At 36.5% G+C, this 26,059-nt stretch overlaps 4 protein-coding genes across 10 annotated transcripts in view; all 4 read right to left on the bottom strand.

Annotated features, from left to right (window-relative positions):
• LOC134811421 (uncharacterized) overlaps positions 1 to 26,059 on the bottom strand; it is a 102,415-nt gene that overhangs the window by 54,930 nt on the left and 21,426 nt on the right. The window lies entirely within an intron of this gene.
• LOC134811423 (long-chain-fatty-acid--CoA ligase 1-like) overlaps positions 1 to 26,059 on the bottom strand; it is a 37,202-nt gene that overhangs the window by 8,883 nt on the left and 2,260 nt on the right. For 2 of the 3 annotated variants that reach the window (XM_063818246.1, XM_063818247.1), the window contains exons 2-6: positions 10,404 to 10,512; positions 5,115 to 5,242; positions 4,643 to 4,787; positions 3,926 to 4,041; positions 635 to 762 (exon numbers count right to left, since the gene is read on the bottom strand). In XM_063818246.1, the coding sequence (XP_063674316.1) occupies positions 635 to 762; positions 3,926 to 4,041; positions 4,643 to 4,787; positions 5,115 to 5,242; positions 10,404 to 10,456 (570 nt within the window). In that variant the 5' untranslated portion in view covers positions 10,457 to 10,512. The remainder of the gene's footprint in view (positions 1 to 634; positions 763 to 3,925; positions 4,042 to 4,642; positions 4,788 to 5,114; positions 5,243 to 10,403; positions 10,513 to 26,059) is intronic. The other variant, XM_063818248.1, reaches the window with a different exon arrangement.
• Positions 11,014 to 12,466, bottom strand: LOC134811426 (spartin-like). Its single transcript, XM_063818255.1, is given in 2 exon segments — positions 11,014 to 11,743; positions 11,746 to 12,466. Coding segments are annotated over 2 exon segments (1,356 nt in total). The 3' UTR covers positions 11,014 to 11,108.
• Positions 13,256 to 16,058, bottom strand: LOC134811424 (long-chain-fatty-acid--CoA ligase 1-like). The gene is made up of 2 exons (XM_063818249.1): positions 15,741 to 16,058; positions 13,256 to 15,564 (listed from the first exon to the last, which is right to left on the bottom strand). The coding sequence occupies exons 1-2, from the start codon at positions 16,029 to 16,031 to the stop codon at positions 13,879 to 13,881; spliced, it is 1,977 nt and encodes a 658-aa protein (XP_063674319.1). The 5' UTR covers positions 16,032 to 16,058; the 3' UTR covers positions 13,256 to 13,878.

Raw genomic sequence — 26,059 nt, 5'->3', positions numbered from 1 at the left:
AATTATCATTTAATTAGCGGTCTTATCAGTGGTCGGACCTTTGCAGTATATATTTTCATAATTCTACGGAAAGTAGGTAAATTTAAAACCCTTAAAAATACGATAATGGGTCATAAGTCAAACAAGGCCTCCTGGGAGTACTGTCTCATGACTCTACATCAACATCACGCTTCGCTCCTTTTATTACAGTTCTGATAAGATTAAGAGGGTCACGCGATAATTAAAATCGTATTAGTTTGAAATTTTATTTCGGGTATGAATCGGTTACAGTTATGGCCTGCAAGGTTGCAAATCGCAAAAAATGCGTCAATTTTATAATATTCAGGCCTCAGAACAAAGCGTCCTGTTTTTTGGAACAGTGCTCATTAAAAGAGAAAATATACGGCCGTCTAAACATCCTTTCTTTGATCTTTGGCCCGACGATAATATCAGTAACTGTATATTATCAAGTTTCTGAATTCTGACGTTATAGGCCCAAATTAATCAAATTAAAACTCTGGACAGTTTCTGCTCTGAAAGTAATTTTTATCTTCCATTAGCAACCCGTACTTTTGATGGTGTCGCATGTAGAATCTACATGCGACACCATGAAAACTGTAGATTATATAACAGGCAAGTTTATGCCATTCCTCACCTGAACAGCTTGTTCACCTAAAGTGTCGTACAAGGGAACGAGGACCATGCTGTAGTGGTTACACATCTGCATAGTGCTGTGCCACGCAACACTGTTCTGTGCGAAGATACCCACAAGCGTGTCCTGACCTGGGGGAAAAGAGGATTAAGTTGGGACCCTGCCAACCAGCACCAACTGTAGTGCATTCTGAGTAGGTTTGTAATTTTTATATCAAATATGGAAATATTTGCACTTGATTCTTTGTGTTTGCGCTGGCGTCTACAAAATTACACACACTCATCATGAAGTCATAACGAACGTGACTTTAATTTCAAATGAATGGTATATTTAGAGATATACCAGTCTTTGAAAGCCGAAATATGATATTGAGTAGGATGGGGGTAGACTGGAGAGAGATATTACTGAATTTCCAGGGTTGATGATAAGAAAACGTTGGTCTCTAGTCTTTACTGAAGACACCGCATTTTGTTTAACCACCATGACTTTAACCATGAGGGATAAAAAATGAGAGGGACAAAAAACATCGAGATTTGAGGCCGAATAGTCCTGATGCTTTTCGAGTTAAAGATTTGCAATTTTGATATTGACAACGATAGAATTCTTAAATAAAGCTCATTAAAGAAAAATTGCTGCTTAAACGGCTAGAATTCTTCTACGGATTATGAATATGATGTTATTGTTATTTCAAATAAGTATATAAGTAACGTGAATTGATGTTGTGGTTTAGATTCAATCAATTGTATTATATTTATTTGAAAAGTACCATTCCTCCAAAATTTTATTTCTTAGGTACAGAATAAAAATATCCACTTTTAAGAAAAATAGTATATTTCAAAGAAAATATATTACATATTATGGAGGAACGGTGCTTGGTGCCTTTAGCAACCCTGAAGGATTATAGGGCGCTTATTTCAAAGAAATATAAAATAAAATGTGGAGTTGTGGTCCAATCGAGCAATCGATCATATTATTATATTTCTTGGAAAAGCACCATTACTCCAAAAGTTTATACCTTGGATTAAATGCAAAATATTCTCTAAAGAAAAATAGTATATTTCAAAGAAACTACTTCTAGTAACCCTAAAAACGATAGCATAGGATAGGCAGCCTCATTGTATCCAATGATCAGTTAACTGAGTCCCAACAGGTATTTTACCGGGGCCCACTAACGTTGGAATTTGTGCGGATGAGTAAAAATATCTTGCTTGTTTGTAAATCATTGTCCCGATAAATTATGTTATCCTTGGAAAAACTGCATGTTTTCAATGAAAAAGGTATGAATATTTTAACTCATACAGCTCTTTCAAAAACACCATTTTTCTCGAGCTTTCTCGGACAAATTAGGAAATGTAGTTAAATAATGTAGTTAAAGCCCGTTGATGTCACCGTTCCATGACAACGATTATTCTCGTTCATAAAATTTGTTAGATTAGTCATAATATGACCCTGATCGGTGATAATTTTATAGTGGATTAACATTTAACAACTATCACGTAATTCACAGAGACACTGGTACTTCAGTTACTGGTGGTATTGTAAGTTAATTAATCGCAAGAGCAGTGAATTCATTTTACATCACATCACTACAACTTCATGCTTCTAAGTCGTTCTGGAGGTGAACTATTAGTCTTGAATAAAGTCCATTGACGTAATGGATTCGCTCTTTCAAAACTCATGAGATTGGCATTAGTAAGGTATAGCCTTCTTTATTATGGTTTATTGTATTTGTAGGAAAAGCCTAATTTCACCGCTATAGCTCGAAATGAGAAAAATTCAATATTCGTGTTTTCTATAATAAAACTGGCTAGGCTCCACATAATTATCACACCAAGTAAATTCGGTGTCCGAGAAGTCTCAATTGTCAAGGAATAGTCTCTTCCAATTAATAACGTAGAAACGGCTTGAACTTTCTACGGTTTATGAAATACTCAAAAATGCGGAAATGATTTACCTAGGTTGTTGCAACGCCCGTCGAAATCATCGTCCCATGACAACAATTATTCGTGTTTCCTATTATAAACCTGGCTAGGCTCCCAATAATATCAAACCAAGTAAACAACTATTACGTAATTTTCATGTCTTACAACGGAGCCACCGGTAGATGTTCACCTACTGATCTGGTATTTTAAGTTCATTAACGACTCTGTAATTTCATTTTACATCACGTCTTGTACAGTTGTACTCAGCTTCTTGTATATCTAATTGTTGTTGTGGAGGTGAATTAAGTCAAGTAGACACGTAAGTTCGCTACTTTAACACCGATAATTCGATAAATAGGAGTTATAAATAAGAGTTATCTAAGAAAATATCTTGAAGCTAGTACGTTTATCACGAGTTGATTTTATAGCTCAGGAATGGGGAAAATTTAAGGCTCGCCGTTCGTGTGCGATTAGAAAATTTGGCTTGGCTCCCAAGTTCCATCAACAAACCAGGTAAACAAATAACGTAATTCTCATGTTTTATTACAGCAGAGACGCTGGTACTTCCGTTACTGATGCCTTTTAAGTTCATTTACTGCTAATTAAATTACTTTTACATGATGTAAATACTAAATACATTTTTTATGACGTCATTACACTCTCTTATTTGGATGGACTAACATTCCCGAATGGCGTTGAGTAAAGTATTGGATTTCTTTCTTTAAATCATTTTATTTAACTTTTAGTCTTTAATAGTAATATAGTGCGATTTCTAGGAATGGGGTGGATCCGTTTAGAGTTTAGACACAACAATTGTACTCCGTAAATCGTGTAGACTTACGGAGGAACTATAGTGAGCCATACCTAAAGACTAAAGAGCTGTATTAGTATACTAAGTGCTAAACTGTGATTTATGAACCCCGTCTGTTTTAGTCAAACGTCTGTTTTAGTCAAACGTCTGTTTTAGTCAAGACAACATATAACCGGTCAATACTGATCGGAGGGACTGGTGTTGATAGTGCTAGATGTCAGATAATAGTAAACTCGATGTTTTAAAAGTAACGTATTAGAGCCAAAGTTATTCAACATTTCTGTGTAATAATGTCATTTGCTAATTTGGTTTTATAAATCGATCACGCACGTGTTGCCATGGAGTCAGGGGCATCTCCTTGAATTTCCCCATAATTAATTACGTTTTTTCATGACTTTTAAACATAATTTACTATAATATAAAGATATAACATAGTAACAAATCAGTATAAAACATAACCTAGGCTTCTGAAGGAGATATGTTCTCTGTAGCACTATATATAGATACACTATAAGTATACATGACTATAATATGGAATATATAGTATACTATTGTACTCACCAGGTTTAAACCCAGATGCGATAAGCCCAGAGCCCATTCGTTTTATTTTTTCTGATACCTCAGTGTAGTCTAGCCAGCCATATGGCTGATCGGGTCCCGGTCTTTCTCCCAAACACCTGACACATTGTTACGTTTACTCGTGAGCTTGCATGCGGTGGACAGCATATAATATTAACTGAGAGCATGCGGTGAACAATATCTTATGATATTAACTGAGTTATGACGCGGGAATTATCTTTCCAGGGAATACCAGAAAATGGGATTCTATAGCCAACCCTTGCCAGGTACGTACATTACTGGTACCGGACAAGTTGGGATTATGTTCGAACAAGTGGTAATCGAATTTTAAACCCATTCAGAAGCTTATATTGTGGAGATGAAATGAATGTGAACAGCAGCCGGCAACGTCAAACTTGTTCTGGGCCTATCTTTGCTGATAAGCCTGCTCGGATGTCAAATATTGCCTAATTGGCTTACAAAGCTTTTCGTTTTAAACCCTTTGCATGGCCGGGAATTATTGGCAAAATTCTTCAAACTAGCAATATTTAAGTGAAGCATTATGAGCCTTTAAAACAACATCTATTTCGTCATAGAAAACATGTTTCAACCCAGAAATCAGGTCCGAAATTTCAATAAATTCCGGCTTTTGCTGGCAACCCTTGAAAGAATTTCCGGGATTCAATTGAAAATATTTTTCAGGAGCTAATAATTACTTACCGGCCGTGAGGACTGATCTTTAATCCATTCTGAAAACAATCATAAGCAGTCTTAAACTCTTTCCACCTGTCAAGATATTCTGGGGCTAGGTCGGGTATTATTGAGGTTCTCTCGCACGTGGCTGCGTCTACCTCTTTCGTCAGTTCTGAAATAAAGTGTAGGCTAGGAAACAGTGTGGAGCTACCAGAGGTCGAGATACACTATGCTCTTCATAAAGTCATAATATGTTAGCATTGAAATGTCAGCTCAACTAGTGAAAAATTCCTGTAATTACGATCCCGGAAACCATTGAATAGGTTTAATACCGGAAAATATTCGGATTCGAAATCTGTTGAACCTTACTCAATATACATGCTTTTATTGTTTAGTTAACTTTATTGAATGTGATCAGGTTCAGCTACTTGATAGTTTCTTAGTACCAGACGTTCACAGCATGCTTCCCCACTGTATAGCTGGAACACTTAATACTCACGAGGTGGCAGAGCTCGGCGGGGTGGGAGAGAGAAGGCTTGTCTGTACATGACGTAGGAGAGGGCTAGGGCGCTGGTTGTAAGGGCGGCCGGCACCAAGATACTCTCGTCTATATCTAACTCCTGCATTCTATTGGGTAGGGGATGTGTCAGGAGGGGGGGTGTGTAACATGATGGTTTAGTACATGTTTAGCAATGATTATCAACAGTGGTAAATCAAGGTCGCTGATAAGTTGATAGCATTTAAAAGCTTCGAAAAGTGCACATGCTTTTTGAAGATGCATCAGGAATACAGTGGGTCGGAGCGGTAGAATTTGCTTCAGCCTAGTAGTTGAGTAATGAGTACTAGTACTGAGTACTGAGTAATGAGTACTGGGAGTACTAGCTAACTTAGCAAGTACTCCTGTCATGAGGAACATATTTCTAATCGTAGAATGTTTATGGATACATTATTTATAGTAGAGCAGCTCTAAAATCTAGCAGAGCTTTATTTTTTAAAACTTGTTGGTACAAAGTTTCCAATTAAAATATACTTATTGTGTAAAATAATATGTCAGTTTTCTGTAAGGATTCTGTACTGAATCTGCATCTAATACGATACACTTAGTGTTCAACGTCATCACAAAAACTTCTTTACATCAAGAGTAAGAAATGAAGACTCATAGCGACTATAATATTGCGAATAACTGTACACACCCTCTCAGTCTAAAAACAACGTATTATATAATAACTTGCCATCTCTCTCTTTGGCGTGGCCACAAATGCACCTTCATGCAAAATATATTAGTAATCTTACATTAATCTAGCATTATACACTATACACTATAGTACAGTCTAACACAATTATATAAGCTCTTTTAGGACGGGCAGATAAAACAAATAAAGCTGGTTGGTTGCACATCTCCTATATATATATGTTCAACTAACAACGTCTTATCTTGATTTGTCTACCATAATCATCTATCAAGTTTGGAGATGATCATGTATGAATAAGATCACCGCATCAGCATATTTAAATCTAGAAATTATGAGCATGTAGATGGTTGTTATTGCATAAATGCTGTAAAACCTGTGATTTATTGCTAGGTTTGCAATTGATGTCTTTGTCATGTATCTTCAAACAGGCTGCACTACCTTACAATATGTAAGCTGAATATCAGCAGTTTGCTGGATTGGCGGAACTCAAGTGATCACACCAAAAAGAAATTGATTTTTAATAAATTATACTGATCAAAAAAGAGTATTGATCGCATTCATGCAACTATCAAAAATAGCGGTTTCCTACTAGATAAAGTGAACATTTGTAAAGCACATATTACACATTTTGCATACGTTTATATATGTTTACATTTGTGTAGAGCTCTCCCTTATCTGCTGTTTCTATTTACAATAAGACGAGCTCATCACTGTGTACGTGTAATTGTTAGACGGCCTTGTACAATGTACACTTCAAAGTATACACACATACATTATACACGTACACTGAATCTGTAAACTATGTCACCTGTTGATTCCGATTATGATGACAAAATACGGCTACTTATTGGCAAGTTATTGGCAACCTTTTATATAGCAGATCCGCTCTTAAAAACTCTCCTGACCGCTCTTGATTCGTCTAAAGATGGGTCCGCCAGCTACATTAAACGCTTGGTTAAACTCTCTTGGCAAGTGAAGGCTTATTTGAAAATATACTGTGCCTTTACAACAAGCACCCTCGTTGTCGGGACCTATCTACAGTAACAACTATCTGTTTGGTCTACTAAGAAACCTATTTTGGTAGATCCATTGGCACTCAACAACTATGATGACATAGTATCTTGCTGTCCTGCATTGTTTTTTTATAGTGCCTTTAGAATCTTTGATCTCGAATGAGCACTGCCTCTTAAGAAACTAAACGTCACATTTTGTTACTCCATAGAGATCCCATATTTGGGCGGCGTAGAAATCACGTCCTCTCGAACAACAATTCCCATTAAAAACCTACTTAGCTGCACAAACGAAACCTCTCTCTACAATATCAAACTGAAATATTCAAACAATCTCACAAGGCAAGGATTCACAGAGCACACAACACATAACATTACATACTGAGCAGTACAAGCGGTTGCCAAACAACACCGTACAATATGAGCACGCTACTAGCTGCCCATATTAGGATCGTGCGTGCTGTGCGTGTGACGTACTGCTGACAGCAATCAGATTATTACAAACCAACAAACAGCTGTTGATCCTTAGCAAGACAAGGATAAATTTCACAAATGTACCAAAGGGACTCTGTAACATTGCACACTGCACAGTGAGTGAAAATTTAACTTATATTGATAAGAGGGGACGAGGAAAATATGGGGTGATCTGGTGGTCAGCAAAGCGTGCAGTTGGGAGGGCGCCTCAGCTGAAGGTGGTCAGCAGAATCCCTCTCAACCAGTAATTATAAACATTGACAAATAGAAAACGGGCTGGTTAAAATCAGACGACAGAGAACTTACCAACTCTCACCAACACCTAAAATCTTTAAAGTAAAGTAAGTATGTTAACTTGGAGTCTGTTAACAGGAAAGAAACCAAACATTCTAGCCAATACTAGGTCGATATAAGCCGGTATTTGCATATTAAGTTACACCGACACTCCAACGGTCACAAGCGTCAATTATAGGTCTGCATGAAGATTCTAAGTGAGTAACCAGTGGACGGTTTTGAAATTTAATCTCCGGATTAGTTGTGAGGGTTTGAACCTCATATATAAAGCTAGCCGACTGCAATGCACTCAAGCCTAAAGTCCTTATTTAGTACCTAGCTCAATAAGTCTCCTCTACACCATCTTTAAATCGGATTGCTTCAGTTAGAAGGGCTTTATCTCACTGCTCTTGAGTCACGACAGCATTAAACCAATCAGTGAGTCATTACAATTTATAATGAACAACCGCACCACAGGACATAACCAATTTTCTGTATTAACTTTTTCCAATAAATCCGACCGTTACCGTGTATTGTTTCTGTTGTATTTATTGCACTCAAAAAGTTGAAGCCATATTATTGAAAATATGCGAATTTTAAGAGACTCTAATCACGTTCATGGAGTAAGAAATAGATTTGGATTCTGGTGAGTATGAAGCATATTTTTTGTCACGTGACAGCATTAAACCAATCAGCTTCTACTTTTGGTCAATTAAACCCCAGATATAACTGATTATAACTCTATAACGCATCAAAAATATCTTTAACCTCTCCACCAGAATCCACATCTAGTATGTTTGTTAAATAAGAATAAATGAAGAGTCCAACGTCATAATCATTGATTGTTTTGTAAAAAACTTTCAAAAATGATTGATTACAACCATGAGTTTATCACAAATAAAGACCGTACAAATCAGGACAATTTAAGGGATCCATAAGGCCACAGTATACATTACACAACCACTCACCACATTACCCAACGGCACTTACAAAACATTTGAGGATAAATTCCACAACATTACAGCCAAACCAATGACATGATTATGTATGTACATAGTAATTACATAATTAATTATCCACATTATAATTTAAAGTACTACACAACATCAAGGAATTACACTATCTCTTCATGCTCTGCTACAATTCCACAGAAGTGCACTATAAGAATTAAGTTTATTCAACTGTGGAATACTTTTTCAATGGTGACTTAGAACTTTAGAAGTTTGACGATTTTGCCTTCGTCACTGGCAGCGAATTTGACGGCGGCTTTTGAATAAAATCATCCGATTCTGCGGAGGAACACAGTTATCAGCAGGTCGTGAAGATAAGCTCACTGTATGAAAAATATAATCAGGTCATAACAATTATATAAGCAGATCGTTAAAATGAGTAGATCGTAAAAATTCTCGACAATTTTAACAATAATTAAATCAACATGCATTGTCATCGTTTGAGCAATCGATAATTCATTCCAACTTTTTGAATTTGTGAAGGTGGGGTGCCATCATGGAACCAGACTGGAACTCAAATTTTACATGTAATTACAAAAACTAACCACTTAACCAATTATAATCAACTAACATACCACAAGATAAGAATGAAGGTATTACATACTACAAGATAAGAATGAAGGTATTACATACCACAAGATAAGAATGAAGGTATTACATGCCACAAGATAAGAATGAAGGTATTACATACTACAAGATAAGAATGAAGGTATTACACGCCACAAGATAAGAATGAAGGTATTACATACTACAATATATAAGAATGAACTTTTTGAATTTGTGAAGGTGGGGTGCCATCATGTCTGGAACCAGACTGGAACTCAAATTTTACATGTAATTACAAGAACTAACCAATTATAATCAACTAACATACCACAAGATAAGAATGAAGGTATTACATACTACAAGATAAGAATGAAGGTATTACATACCACAAGATAAGAATGAAGGTATTACATGCCACAAGATAAGATTGAAGGTATTACATACTACAAGATAAGAATGAAGGTATTACATACTACAAGATAAGAATGAAGGTATTACATACTACAAGATAAGAATGAAGGTATTACATACTACAAGATAAGAATGAAGGTATTACATACCACAAGATAAGAATGAAGGTATTACATGCCACAAGATAAGATTGAAGGTATTACATACTACAAGATAAGAATGAAGGTATTACATACTACAAGATAAGAATGAAGGTATTACATGCCACAAGATAAGAATGAAGGTATTACATACTACAAGATAAGAATGAAGGTATTACATGCCACAAGATAAGAATGAAGGTATTACATACTACAATATATAAGAATGAACTTTTTGAATTTGTGAAGGTGGGGTGCCATCATGTCTGGAACCAGACTGGAACTCAAATTTTACATGTAATTACAAGAACTAACCAATTATAATCAACTAACATACCACAAGATAAGAATGAAGGTATTACATATTTACAAGATATTAGATAAGATTTAGGGTATTACATACTACAAGATAAGATTGAAGGTATCACATACTACAAGATAAGAAAGAAGGTATTACATGCCACAAGATAAGAATGAAGGTATTACATACTACAAGATAAGATTGAAGGTATTACATACTACAAGATAAGATTTAATGTATTACATACTACAAGATAAGAATGAAGGTATTACATACCACAAGATAAGAATGAAGGTATTACATACCACAAGATAAGAATGAAGGTATTACATATTATCACAAGATACGATTTAAGGTATTACATGCCACATGCACTATAACTACATAGAATTAAAGTACCCCGGGGCTGATTGAGCAGAATGTCTCTTACCTGGTAGACACGAGTTGTCGGACAGTCGTCACAAGGTTGTTGTAATGGTCCATATTGCAAGTAGTACAGGAAGTGTGGTCAGTCTGACAGCTCACCAGTCACCTTAACACTTGGTACAATACAAACGTTATGATAATGTGGGAATGAGGTTGGGTTTTGTTGTGTTGTTATTTATCATTTATGTTAACACCACAAAGATTTTACAAGAGTACGATACAATGCTGCAGTAGGAAGGTTAGGGACTTAATTAAGAAAATTCACAGTGCTTTAAAATAGCTTCAAATAGCCTTTCAGTCAGCAGTTCAACAATTTCAAAAAGAAAAGAGTTAATTGAGACTTGAGAAGTGCTTCACGTTAGTTAATTAAACAAGTGTTTGTTTTTTCAGTTGAAAATGTAAGAAACAAGATATTTGTAATGAGTATAACATTGAACTGGATGAAATTTAAAAACAGAGAGTATTCTATTCTCTGCACAACAGAGCTTCTGCAAAACGTAATACGAGAAACATCTATAAATATATTACACATCTAAACAGAATAATAAATATCATGAAATTCACATTGTCAAACTTATAACTTGATTATGGCGCCCGCCCGATGATAAAATTCGGTAATAAAATTAAGCGTATAAATCCTCCAAGATTATACACAATACTATTAACATGAACACGTACAAGTACGTGATATTTTAGAAAACTATAAAATTCACTGTGTCTGACCGTTAGCGTTGTGTCTCACAACCTCACTAGCAGTAGACTTCGCAGTTCGCTTAACCAATGCTTTCCCGCCCAGTTTCCGAGCCTGCCCATAAGTTAAACCCACATTAACAACACTGTGAATGCTATCCTCAGCAACTGACCCAGCAGCCTCGCCGTATCTAGCTGTCACTGTCACATTAGCGCCCTCAGCCAGGGCCCGCCCCAGGTTCTTGGCTCCTTCCTCCAGACCATCATACAGTGTCGCTAATCCTGCCAGTGCACTGGCTCCCACCTGACAGGCGTCCTTCACGTTTTGTTCTGATATTCTGCTCTTAGCACCCGCCACATACTTGTTATCTGATGAGCCGACTACTTTTTTAACGCCAGCAGTAACATGTGGAGCAACCAGTTTAGCGAGGGCTGATATCCCTGAAGCTAGCTGACAAACAGCTTGTCCCGTCAGGACGGACACGTTTTTAGTGGTATCTCGGAGAGTTGCAATCTGTTGCCGAGTGTTATCACTTATCTCTACATTCCTGGTGCTTGGTTTGATGTGCTCTTTCAGAGAATGTGCTCCTTTCCGCAACAAGTCTCCTCCAACTTTAGAACCCCAAACAAGGCCCATGGACACCACCTCAGCAGTAGCCTGATACCTCCTGATACTTTATCAACTGTCCGAGGAGCTGGAGGATCCTCTCTCAGATACGGTTTAACTACAGTGCTGGACTCTGATGTGGAGAGAGCAGGGGGTCGTGTTGGGGGCGGTGGTCGGACTGGTTCTACACTCTGTACACTACTAGAACTATCATCCAGGATCACGTCATCCCAAGATTTGACGTGGAGGTTGGTGAGGGACATGATCAACTTCTGAAAATCAGCCACCTGTTTGGAGTCTACATTCTCAAGGATGACCCCCATGTATTTATTAGCTTGAGTTAAGGATGGGAACATGAACTGCTTCTCCCCGACCTGGAGCACTGGAGAGGCTTTAGAGACCAGTGGATACATCATCTCTCCTATCTGGAGACACGATACAGGGTTAGTGTACTTGGATGAGATCAGGTGACTCACCTTCGCGGAGACATTCTTACCGGTTTGGGTGACTTCCCCAGCACCATCAACATCAAATATGGAGATACCCGATGGAATGCTAATGACTTCCTTTGCCTCTTGAGCACCAGAAAGGAGACTATGGATATCATCCATATCTTCCAACAAATTTGACAAGTCCATATCTTCCTCTTTCGGAGGTGCACTTGGCTCGTTAACAACCTCCTCCAAAACTCGTAACCTCTCTTTTGCCATATTCAAAACAAAGGTAGCCTTCTTAACGTCTTGTTGTAATCTGGGATCAGAGCAGCGCATGCTAATAGCTCTGGTTATCTGACTGAGCCCCTGATAGTATAAGTGTTTTGCGCGCTCCACATCTCCCTCTGTGTCAGCACTCTGTGCTTCGAATATTAGTTTGTAGCCGTTCTTTAATTTCGTTTTGATTCTTTCGTATATACTGTCCACCTGGGTACAGCTGGATGGACTCTGGTGTGAAGCTTGCATCCTGCAGTAATATTAGATAATAAAGCTTCTGAGAGTGAATTTTCATAGTGGAATTATATGAAGGGCGAGTGGATTAGGAATTTACAAAGCAATCATGTTAATAGTAATTATATTTCGGACTGTTATAGAGGATTGAATGAGTTGTAAAATTTACAACGTTCTATAATTGATTTAATGGTAGGTTGATCAATGATGTTGACATGCTTAAAATTTGTGCTCTGCAGGATATTAAATATTCATCCGGGAAAACCTAGTGTTCTCTTTAAAAAGGACTGCTGATGAAACTTACAAATTTGAAAAATTCTTTGAAAGCGTCTTTGTTTGCTATTCAGCCACACATCTTATTATGGAGGTTGCCTAGACATGGATTTGATATTAAGAATGGAATTATATTAATTAATCGAATGAATTGAATCCGTTTGGCCTATACATTTAAAGTGCCATTCCGGAATTGTGAAATGTTTAAACGCAATTTATCACCATGTTGATAGTATTCGTGAAGAGTATGGTTAGATTTAAGACTTACAGGAACCATACAATTTAAATAAGTTTGGAGATGGTATGTTTTAATTTCTTCCTGTAAGCAATTACGACAGAGTATAATTATAGAAGAGCGAAGTACCAAGCTAACACATAAAAAAAAGTACATCATGGATATGATAATAATAATTTTAAACTTATTTTTAACAATCACGAAGGATACAAAAATCAAGGTACAAATTATTCATAAATAAAACGTTAAGATTAATTTAAAACTGGCAAACACAACAATAACCTGGGATGGTTGAAAACACAAAAATTTCATATAAACTATTCAATTCGTGTAAATGAAAGTCCACCCATTTCCAGTAAGAACATACTTTTAAATCTGATTCTCTAAAATCAAATCAATCCGGGAATATCTGAAAAAGTTTCAATTATGTTACTAAGCTATCTGATACTATCAGATAGTTTGGAAAAATAAATCTAATTGGATCTAATCTGAAATCTAATTTAAAATAAGTGTGTCCAGCATAAACGTGTGCAATGAAGTTTGAATCCCAGTACATATTATGGGATACTCTGGTAATGATAGGTGATAAATAGCAAGCAAACTTCAATATAATAATTTTGAAGTTTTTAGTATTATGGTATGATATTAATAAGATATTTTGACATAGCACAAAGGATTATAAAAGTTACAACTGTTCGTTACAGTGGATATTGGATGGATATTGAACAAACTACACCATGTTGACCATCATGGACTGAAGGACATCAGTGTAAGATGCAGCGATAGCTTCTCTTCTCTTCTTCATGGTAGGAGTCACCAGGTTGTTCTCAACAGTGAAAGCCTCGGGTACAAGTTTGATGTGTCGTACCTGTTCAAAACTCTTCAGCTCCTTTTGGCCCATTGTCTGGATCGTTTGGAGGACCATGCCAGCACTGTTGGGATCTGCAACAAATTCTTCTACAGAAATTGGGGGGTCCATTTTAGACAGAATCAGTTCATCTGGTACTATGATACCTACAAGACTTGACTTGAGGGACTCTCCGTACACGAAACATTGACCAACAATTGGGCAGCGCTCGTAGACGGCCTCAATCTTATCTGGAGCAATGTATTCACCCTGAGCAAGCTTAAACAGATTCTTTTTTCGGTCGATTATCGATAAACATCCATGGTCTGTCCACTTGCCGATATCTCCTGAATGCAGCCATCCTTCACTGTCGATAGCAGCTGCCGTCTTCTCGGGGTCTTTGAAGTAGCCTTTAAAGACTGTGGGGCCTTGGAAGCAGATCTCACCGCGGTTATCCTTTGCAAAATACTCTTTCTCAGGTACATCAACAAGCTTAACTCTCAGAGATGGGAAGGGTACTCCGATGTGACCAATCGAGTGGTCACCGTCCAATGACATAGTGCTCACTCCGGACATCTCAGTTTGACCGAAACCCTCCATAACGTAGCATCCCAATACAGCTCTGTACCATTGCAAGATATCACCTCGGCAAGGTGCAGATCCGGTGATCAGCAGACGACATTTACCTCCAAAGGATTTCTGTACTTTCTTGAAAAGAATGCGGTCCCAAAGAGAGTTACGACGGTAGATTCCTGCCTCAACCTCTTTCATTTTTGATGCTAAGGCGATGTCGAAGAGTTTCCCAACGAGAGCTTTTTCGTGAACAAGGCCGTTTATTTTATCAAAAGCTTTGTTTAAAACTCGAGGCACAGATGGAATTACGGTGGGTGAAAGAGTTTCAAAATCGTTCAGAAGAAGCTTCAGATCTCCTTGGAAATATCCAATCTTTGCCCCTAAATAAGCAAAGAAGCATTCGACGGCGAATTGATAAACATGAGCCAAAGGGAGGTAAGAGATAATGGTATCACGGTGGTCCAGAAAAGTGGTGACATTTGCTTTCAGTCCCATGCAACAAGCAGCAATGTTACCATGGGATATCAGAGCTCCTTTTGGTGTACCAGTAGTTCCACTGGTATAACAAATCAGAGCTATGTCCTCTGGAGTAGGAGGCCTGGGCTCAATTCGTTTGGTCAGGCCATAAACCTCAAAGTCACCAAGCTTAATGATGTCAACACCTAGACTTGCCGCTTTTTCTATGTTCTCATCGGACAAATCACTGCCTATCGACACGATCAACTTTATCTTAGACTCCTCAGCCCACTTTAAGATATTATATACGAGAGCAGAATCAACAAAGACAACTTCAAGTCCGGTAGTATCGAGGATGTGTGTCATTGCTTTAGCACCCAGGGTATCATAGAGGGGCACAAGTGTCATATTGTAAGCGCTGCAAGCGTGCATGACGACCCCCCAGTTAGGGCTGTTCTTGGCGTATATCCCAACAAAGCTCTGTTCCTGACAACCTTTATCAACAAGACCCGATCCTACATTTCGGAATCTTTCGTATATCTGAAAAAAATTTAAATTAGTGTTTCTTAATAAAGAAATTGTATATTATTATTATACTACTTTATAACCTTCAAACTACTTTCTAACTCTCAAGTTGTTTATGCAAAATTAACACACGAAATTAAAATTAATTGTACCTCTTTTAAAACTGAATTCTAAGTCTAAAATCAAAATACCTGTTCATAACTAAGCCATTTATAAGGCTTGCCAGGGAGCTCCATTTGCCGGAACCCCAGAAAAGGAGCTGAAGGGCCCAAAACATATCCTCTTTTGAACGCTTCATAGAGTGTGGATATAACAGGGACCCAGCCATCTTCCATTACACTCTCCCGATGGTGTTCTTCTCCATTAACGGCCCTGGTGAGGACTTTAGCAGGCAGCCCCTTTGGGGTAGGTACTCTGGTGGTATAGAGTACGTAGCACGCTGCTGCAAACACTGCCGATGCTATGGCAATCCCCACAACCATCACTCTTTTAACACCTACAAGAACGTGTAACATCAAAGTTATGTAGAGTGAGTAACAAATTGTTAATTAAAATTATACAATAACTGATACATATAATAATAAGATTTGAAATATTTGTAGCAATAAGACAATTTGTAGCAATTAGACGCAGAGGATACGATCCAATTAGAAATATTACAGTTGATTAGAATATCCAACCCTCAATTATAAACATCGTTTAAAGTAACATACCTTTTTAGTAATTAAAATATTACCATGACTGCAAAACATTGTAAATGGATATCCTAAAACTAACTAATTTGTATTTTCATTCGGAAATAAAAATCTTTGAGGTGTTTCCTTGACCGTATAAGCAGCTCAGGCGTGGTTTTGATCTAACTTAAACGATTCATCCAACAATTTCATCCTTGTTTAGAAGTTTGAGGAATTTATCCCTCAGTTTTGATATAGTCAAGTATGATGATATTGCTATGCAATCAAGAGACTAAAATTTTGATAATATCACATTTAAATCTTAACCTCTCACGTTAGTGAGGTAGAGCACACCAATGTTTCAGTTAAAAACATTGGCTCCAAGCCAGCCGTTTTGCAGTCTTGAATTGTAAATTCAATTACACAACCTAAAATCAATTAATAGAAGCATACATCTTTAAAATGTGATGTGTTTGAACGTTTTAAAAGCAATCAATGATATCATTGTTTTAATGCACTGAAATGGTTCGATAACCGTTTCGATAAAATTTATACATTTTAATGAGTCAAAAAGTTATTAAAGAATCAAAAAATTTAAAAACTAGAAATTTTGCATATTGTTCTGAGTTGATAGTCAGTAAGGTGTATGCTTCTTAAATCTTAAACCTAGTTCTAATTGGGTTTTCAACATCATATAAGTAAAATTTCACTCTAAATCTCACATCTTCAAATAATTAGCTTGCTGTCAAATTTTAACGTTGTAAAGATCAAACCTTATCGGCAATAAGGGATCGTTCACACATAACATAAGCAAGATTTTAGCTTTCTTCTTTACCTCCACCCCATCTGCTCTATAAACTTGTTTAGATATAGCTATTATGTATAGAAATTAATTAAGGGTACTACCCATTCCCAAACCCCCTCGTCTAGAAGTTGGCTTATGCATATGTAATATATAATGTGAACGATTCCTAACCAAGATGAAACATTATCAAACAATTCCTAATAATTGCCAATAAAGTTGTACAGTCAAACCAATTTTAACCGTGACACTATTTACCAGGTTCCTCGAATATCCAGGCTTTTTTCTCTTTATGGTTAAAGAAATTGTAAGTTTTAACATTCACTTTCATTTACCCGGAATTTTTGCACTCCCCCAAAAAGCCTTCTAAACAGTGGTTTGACTGTACTTGAATGGTCTTACACTTACTTCAAGGCAACAAATAGACATCTATCATAAGCCGTTTATACACTGGAAACGTGTTTCCAGAATATCTAATACGACTGCCCAGAAGTGAGTTCAAGGAATGATGGAGGAAAACTGAGGTTTATTATATATTATGTAATGATTGGCGGAAGCTTTGAACTGAACTCATTTCTGCACAACCTCATTTAAGTACCTATTTCATGCACTTCCTATCAATTTTTGTAGTTCCAGAAGGTTATAACTATTGCAATTTATAATAAGAACGGTAAATGAACCCTCGGGGGTCACGATTAGGTCCTTCTACAATCTACATGTTGATGATCGAATTAACATTAACATAATATGTATTATATCATCGACTATTGATACTTTAGCTTCCAACAATATACTTAGAATATGGGTGTAGTGTCCAGCTACATATTTTTACAATGTATTGAATAGAAGTGCAAAAAAATTTTACTGTTCATGTAAGAACAAGAAATAGTAAAATCTCTCTGTTCAAACTATCTTAACATAGAAACATTTTAAAGAGTCATAACTTCATAAAGTGTACAAAAACAAAAAATGTACAAAAAAGGTTATTAAAAACGATAAAAATATTATCCTTTTACGTTAAAAATCTCGATTTGGAATGATAAATAAAAACTTCTTCATATAATTTAGATATAAGTGTAATGACAATTGTTGGCTACCATAATATGTCTATATTGTACATTAAAAAGTATCAATGGGCCATGCCTCTACTGGTGTCTATTTACAGTTTAAATATGCCTACTCCATCGGTATAATCTATTTCTAAATATTCTAGTAGTTTATAAATGTTAACTGTTCTATACTAACTTAGGTATTATGTTCAGTCCTCTATAATTCATAATATACTATCTCTAAGTAAGAATGTTTCCTAAGCGGTATGACAATTGCCTCAACGACATGTACATGGGACATCATAAATAAATTAGCTTACTTTAAAATACTATACATAAAATTCAAATAGATGTACATTCACAGTAGAAAATGCTAGTGTGTCAAAGGATGTACAAACAATGAAAGCTTTGCTAAATATGCAGATATATGATCTAAAACCCTGAGCACAGGGTTAAACTATTGTGCATCAAAATTATACTTGTGTTAAATTTTCAAAAAATAAGTAGAGAGGTACAGAAACATGAATGTAAAAACTAACGGTTTCAATCAACTGATCAGAGTTTGATTTAACACCTAAGCATATTGAATATCGGCTAGTGTTACATTGCTTCACAAATTGCAGGGCGCTTATTTCTAACATCTTTGTAAACAGCAAATGCCGAGCAGAGAGCTTTCTTTATCGATTCCAGTTGAACTAAAGCAAGAGCTTTAGTCAGAGTGGTCCATGCATAATCATTGTGTTCTGATGACAGGTTGATTTTCACGTCTGAGTCAACCACTTTTGCAAGGTAAAATACAACAGTTTTGAACCGTCTTGACCTACTTTGATAGGAGATTAATTCTTGAAAGCCATCAATCATATCAATTTCATCGAAGGTTATTCCAGTTTCTTCATAAGTTTCCCTAATAGCAGCATCGAAACCATTTTCAGATCCTTCTAGATGGCCTTTAGGAGGACCCCAGCAACAACCTTCAGCAGACTTTAAAAGCAGAATTTCAGGGTTGCCTGATACATGTCGTAAGATAAGGATTCCGGCGGACACTAACATGACCATGACTTACACCCTGTAAATATATTGCAATGAAATCAACAGTCAAATTGTTTACAAGATCACTGGTGTAACACAAGATGAATTATTGACATTATCATACTTTGATAGAATTTGTGTACGTTGAAATGATTGATTCAGACACAAAAGATGCAATAACTGAGCTAACCCATCTTAAACAAAATTTCTTAATTTTAAGGGTGAAAATAAAGAAAACATGACTGTTTAATCTCTGGACGCTTTTGTTCTGGTTGCCCCACCAAAAGAACAGGATTCTTATAGGAAGCATCCTCCAACACATAAAAAGCACATAAAAAGTACAATTTTATATAATACAGGGTGGCCCAGAAGAAACTGCCCATACAACCCTTTAATAACTTACGTAATTCTTCGTACAATTGCACAGAAATTTCAGAGATTATAGATATGGGTCGAACTTAGATTTCCTGAGATTTATATCTACATTTTTGATAAATACTTGGATAAAACCACTTCTTTGAAATGGTAGTAATATTGAATATGAGTACTAGTAAAACAAAGTATTTTTTTAGTAAAACAAAGTATTTTATTTATTAGCAGTGCAATCAATTCATATGATATAATTATAAGAATATAATAGTATGTCACACCTATTTAACTGTTACTTTTGAGTAGTCGTGCCATGGCTAAATCTAACTAGGACCAGTGGTGTCGGTTAACATCAAGAACTTACTATAACGCATTTATCATGGGTACAGAATACTTTTTTTTGATGTTGCTAAAAGATCTTTGTTTTACTTGAATATTCCGACAGGACACATTCTGCCCACAATAAGCTAAGGGGCCATAATTGTTTACAATACATTCATGTGTGTATAATGTATATTGTATATGATGGGTACACCGACAAGATTTAAATCTTTTGGTAGGGCCCTTCCTCACAGTAATTTCCTTTTATTTGACTGAGTCAACTGTAGGGACTGTGGACTGTTTATTATGTACCTGCAGTCTTTTCCCCACCCCATGGATTAATTTAGCCAGCAAGACCTGTATCTTTAACCTTTTGATTGCAAGTTATCAAAGCTAGCTACAAGATTATGTTTTTGGATCACTCCTATTCCTCCTTTGCATATAAATACAGCAATACCCTGATTTACCGCGGAGTTTGGGAGAAAGGAAGAAGCCGCGTTAAATCAAGGTTTGCAGTAAATCGGGGTTTGTGGTAAATCGGGGCGTGATAAATTGGGGTTTTACTGTACACACTGTTATCTCCATTAAAGGAAAAACTGTAGATGAGGCGTATGAGAGAGGCAATCAACTATTGACATCTATAAGAAAATATATGGTCCATAACACCCTTCACACTTGCTCTAACCAGAGCCCTCTCACTTGCAGTAGCGCACGAGGGTGAAACAAGCGTGTCACGCAGTACGCGTATACACATGGCTATCTGAACCTTCACACGGACATATTCAATTAAACTGAACCAGTAGAAATACCAGATTTGCTTTAACTCCATATAATAATAATAATTCTATACTGTTACATAATTTAAAATTATGGCCCCTTATTGTGGGCAGAGTATGTGTCTTTATTTAAGTGTCCTGATTTAAAAATCATCTGAGTGACTGCATTGAAATAATTTAAGGAGAGTACCATAAAAACGTTAAAACAAAAGGATTAACAACTAGAACATACTTATATTAATATCAACATTAGAACAAAATACAGTCACCTAATTCTCTTTTTGAAATAAATTTTCGTGCACATACAGAATGAATGGTTAATAATTTAATATATATGTAGACCAAGGTCTGTGCACGGGATGCTTCCTGGAAGAATCCAGTTCTTTTAGCGGGGCACCCTACCTAAAGCCAAATTGAGATATAATAATCATATTCCTAAGAAATAATCAGAAATCGAATACCAATCAAATAATACGATATATAGGAGTAGTAACAATATTTACTATGCAAAATGCCCCAACCACATAGTGTAAATTTATATAGAATTCAAATTCCATATCATCATTAAACCTCAATAGTCAATATAATAGCCCAAGCAAAATTAAATAACTTCTTATATACCTTACTGTCATACTACAAATTGATTAAAAATTTGAAATCTGATAACCAGAGAATAAATTTCTAAACCTAATGCAAGTGAAATAATTTAGATGCAATAATGAATGCCTAATGTGAGTATCATCTGTCAATGTCCTTGTAAAACAGTCTGTACAAGAGATATGAGTAACTAATATAGAAGAAAAAACAGGAAGTTGTCGTCTGTTGAAAAATAAATAAAATATCTAGAATATAAATTAGAATATAAAATAACATTCAGTCAATGTGTCGTCAATAAACTGTACAATTATCAAATGTTAGAACTGGGTGATACAGTCACCAACAATAAATACTAAGTATGATAAGTTAATAAATTAAATGTGGTCTATAAAACTACCACTAGGTATAATAGGTCAATAAATTAAAAGTGGTTTATAAAACTACCACTGTGCGAATCCCTTCTCCAGTTAAAACATGTCAGTCATGTGCAAAATCAATCAGAATGGTAAGGTGGTCAAAAAGGGAATATCCTTTCGACATAAATTATATATGCCTCAGATTTAAAAGAATTAGAAGATACTTAGTTATCGTCGACTATGATTGCAGTGTAAAATTTGTCATATGAATTGTCGACGGTGTAATTAGGGTCTGTTGTTATAGATGATGAAGGACTCAACATCAGTACAGAACCTTTTACTGTGGATGAGCTTAAAGCTGCTAAACACAGGATAAAAGAAGGTAAAGCACCAGGTGATGACGGCATACCACCTGAAGTCCTCAAAAGATGCGACCTGGATGAAATCGTGCTGTCCTTCTGCAACAAAGCCCTGACAGATGGTATTGCGCCAGATCAGTGGAGGATAAGTAACATCATCCCGGTTCCCAAAAAGGGAGACTTGACCAACCCTGGAAACTGGAGGGGGATATCTTTGACTTCTCTCGTAGCTAAGACTCTCAATAGAATGGTGCTTAATAGGATCCAGCCGGCTATAGAGGGGGTACTTAGGGACACTCAGAATGGTTTTCGGGAAGGACGGTCCACTACTAGTCACATCTTGGCACTCAGAAGGATTCTAGAGGGGGCTAGACAGAGAAATTTACCGGTAGCTATGGTGTTTGTTGATTTTAAGAAGGCCTTTGATTCACTTCACCGGGGAATTTTGATGCAAATACTAAAGGCCTATGGAATACCGGACAGTATTGTAGATATCATTAATCTTCTCTATGTCAACACGAAGGGCAAAGTTATAACACCAGATGGGGATACCGAGCTATTTGATATCCTGGCAGGAGTTCTTCAAGGGGATACATTAGCACCATACTTGTTCATTATAGCCCTTGACTATTGCATGAGACAAGCCTTAAGCAAGCATCCTGAAATAGGATTTACCATTAAGCCTTATCGGAGTAGGAGAGTCAAGGCGGAGAAGATAACAGACACTGGTTTTGCAGATGACATTGCTCTGATAGCAGATACTGTAAAGGAGGCAGAGATGCTGATGCTAGAGGTAGAAAGAGTTGCTGCTACAGTGGGACTTAAAATGAATGAAGGGAAAACCAAATTCATTACTCAGAACATCGAGAACCCTGATACCATCAAGTCCCTGGGTAACAACACAATAGAGCACGTGGAAGACTTTACCTATCTTGGTTCTAGAATCAGAGACAGTGAGAGTGATATCAGGGTTAGGAAAGGAAGAGCATGGGGAGCATGCCACACTCTCAAAAAACTTTGGAAATCTAACCTTAGAAAGTCTATCAAGACCAGAGTGTTCACAGCACTAGTCGAGTCGGTGCTTCTATACGGTTCTGAGACTTGGACTATGACGAAAAGGCTGGAGAAGATGGTTGATGGTTGCTATACACGAATGTTAAGAATGGCCCTTAACATCAATCAATATCGAGACCATGTCAGCAACCACAGTCTGTACGGTGATCTTCCTAAAGTCAGCTCCAAGATAACCCAACGAAGGCTCAGACTTGCAGGTCATGCTCACCGACATCCGGAGCTGACACTGAACAAACTGATCCTCTGGAAGCCGAGTCATGGGCATACTAACAGGGGGCGACCTTACCTAACACTACTAGATAACCTAAAAGCAGATACTGGGCTGAAATCAGTAGATGAGATAGCTAGACTGATGGAGGACAGAAAGCTGTGGAGAACTGTTGTCAATGGATCTCGGGAATACTACCCGCCTTAAGTCAAGTAAGTCAAGTCAAGTAAGTTATAGATGAGAGTAGCTGTTTCTTATACGAATCACTTAAGCTTTTAACATCGGGCAGATTTCGTAGATCTGTTGGAACATTATTCCAACATTTTGCCCCCAAGTATTGAAAGTTTTTATGTGATGTTGATCTATTAATATATAGGTTGCAGCTTTCGCCGCTCCTACTACCTCCTGATATGTAACTAAATTTGTTCATAAAGTTTGTAGGACAATTGTCATGGATGATTCCAAACATATAATTTGACAGAGTTGTCGTCTAAGATGGAGTGGTAACCATTTCATGTCTCTATAAACATTAAGGCTGCTCTCTGTTTGTGGAACGTTGAGAGCTATTTTGGCTACCTTTTTGTACAGAGTGTCAAGTTCAGCAAGTTTTGTCTTGCCAGCTCTACAATAGATCGTGTCTAAATAATCGAATTGTGGCAACATGAGTGCATTGGCAAACATTTTCCTATATTTAATGGGTAGCAGTGCTTTGCTTCTATACATGGCACCAATTCTCTTCATGACCTTCCTAATAATATAATCTACATGGCTTTTGAAGTTTAATTTACTATCTAGAATGAGGCCAAGATATTTTGTCTCTTTGCACTCCTTGATTGTGAAAGTTACCTCATTACATTCAATGGTTAGTTCATCATGTTGATCAACAGAATCAAACAATAGGAATTCAGTCTTCTTTTCATTGAGTGATAATTTATTAACACTGAGCCATTTAAAGATTGTCATAAGTTCTATTTTCATGTTTATAAATGTGCTTCTGCAGGTTTGATCAAAGAATAGTGCACCATCATCTGCAAATAGAAAGGGCTTAGATAGGTTACAGGCATAAATGATGTCATTTATGAAGATACTAAATAATATAGGCCCAATGATGCTTCCTTGTGGTACACCACTCAGAACTTCTAAAAATGAGCTTATTTTGCCATTGATCCTTGTGCATTGATATCTACAAGATAAGAAGTTCTTAAACCAAGTTAAAGCAATGCCACCAATTCCATAATATGCCAATTTTTGAAGCAATATTTCATGATTCACTGTGTCAAAGGCCTTCTTAAGATCAAGAAAGATGATTCCTGGTTTATAAGACTTAGATTTACTCATATATATTTCGTCCATCAGATCGTACATCAAATAAGTTGTGGAGTGATTTTTCCGAAAGCCATATTGATGCCGGATGAAAAGTGTGTTCTCTTCCATGTAATCAGTGAGTTGCTTGCCGACAAAGTATTCTATAAGTTTTCCTATAAGTGGAAGGATGGATATTGGCCTGTAATTATTAGGATCATCTTTCATTCCTGCCTTATGGATGGGAGTTACTCTAGCTTTTTTACAAAGGGTTGGTACAACACCTGTATTAAGGCTCAAATTGACAATATGGGTCAGTGGTTCAACTATGTGTGGTACAGCTTGCTTAAGTAAAAATAGAGGCACATCGTCATATGAGGCCTTGTCATTCTTGAGCGTTTCGACATACATTAGGATATCAGTTTCATTTATTTCTTGGAATCTATCAAATGAGATGTTAGAAGTTCTAGGAGGTAAAAAATCAGTAAAACTAACTCTTTCAATATTGGGGGCCTGATTTTGTAATCTTGATCCAACATTTGCAAAATGAAAGTTAAATAGCTCAGGATCATTCTCATTGATAGTTTGACAATTAGTTGTACCAGGGGTCATATTTGATGCCAGTTTGATAGTTTTCCATATCCCTTTAATATCATTCTTGGCACTTTTAACTTGTAGATCATCGATTACATTAGCCTTTTTGCAGGTTTTAGCTAATTTATTTCTAATATTTCTCTGAATCTTGTAGCAATCCCAGGCCTCATTACACTTTATACATTTGCTACATGTACCACATTTATTGCAATTTCCATTGTCTCTCTTATCCTTCTTTTTACGGAATTTCTTTAGAAGAAAATGTGTATGATTAATGGCATTTAAAAGTTCAGTAGAAGGTTTATGTATGAACTTTTCATGCCTTTCTATGGTCTTGCAAGGGAAGAAGGTTGCATATGCCTGTTCAATATGATGACAAAGGCCAGCAGTGATAGCTTCAACATCTGTACTTTCCAATAGTGGACTGTAATCAGAACAGGTATCTAGATAGTCTAAGAATTGTTTAACATTACGTTTACAATGATTTCTAATTTCAACCTTTTCAAATTTAGGAGCTATAGGTACTTTACAATCTATCTCACACATAATAGCTTGATGATCCCCAATACGTTCATCAAGAACAGAAGATTGAACAAAATCTGCATAACAGTTAGTGAATATTACATCAATAGTAGTCTGGGTAAAATTGTCTCCACGTTTAGCAACTCTAGTTATCCCTTGAATGGTTTGAACTAGATTGTAACATCTCAAGGTCATATCTAATTTTTTGTACTGGGTGGATGAGATATTATTCTGGTCAATGTTTATATCCCCAATCCAGATAACCTTTTTCCCATTCAATTTTTTCATGCAAAAATGAATGTACTCAATAAAGTTATCAACACTGCAATAATTTCCAGAGCGATAGAAGCAGCAAACATTGATCTTGCTATTCTTAAGCTTCACCCATAATGCTTCAATGTTATCAAGCTTACTATCCATAACTAATTCTGTGTAAGCTAGTTTTTTGTTTATCATTAAGCCACAACCACCCCTAGAA

The sequence above is a fragment of the Bolinopsis microptera genome, chromosome 2 (assembly GCF_026151205.1).
Source record: "Bolinopsis microptera isolate Bmic1 chromosome 2, MBARI_Bmic_1.0, whole genome shotgun sequence".
NCBI lineage: Eukaryota > Metazoa > Ctenophora > Tentaculata > Lobata > Bolinopsidae > Bolinopsis > Bolinopsis microptera.
Note: the sequence above shows the minus strand (reverse complement) of the source record. Positions and strands in the feature narration are given on the sequence as shown.

Bases quoted from the DNA above. Each gene is read 5' to 3' on its own strand.
- LOC134811424 (XM_063818249.1), bottom strand. From the start codon at position 16,031: ATGGTTGTGGGGATTGCCATAGCATCGGCAGTGTTTGCAGCAGCGTGC. The intron at 15,565-15,740 runs GTATTTTGATTT...AATTTTTTTCAG, and splicing joins AATGGCTTAGTTATGAACAG to ATATACGAAAGATTCCGAAA.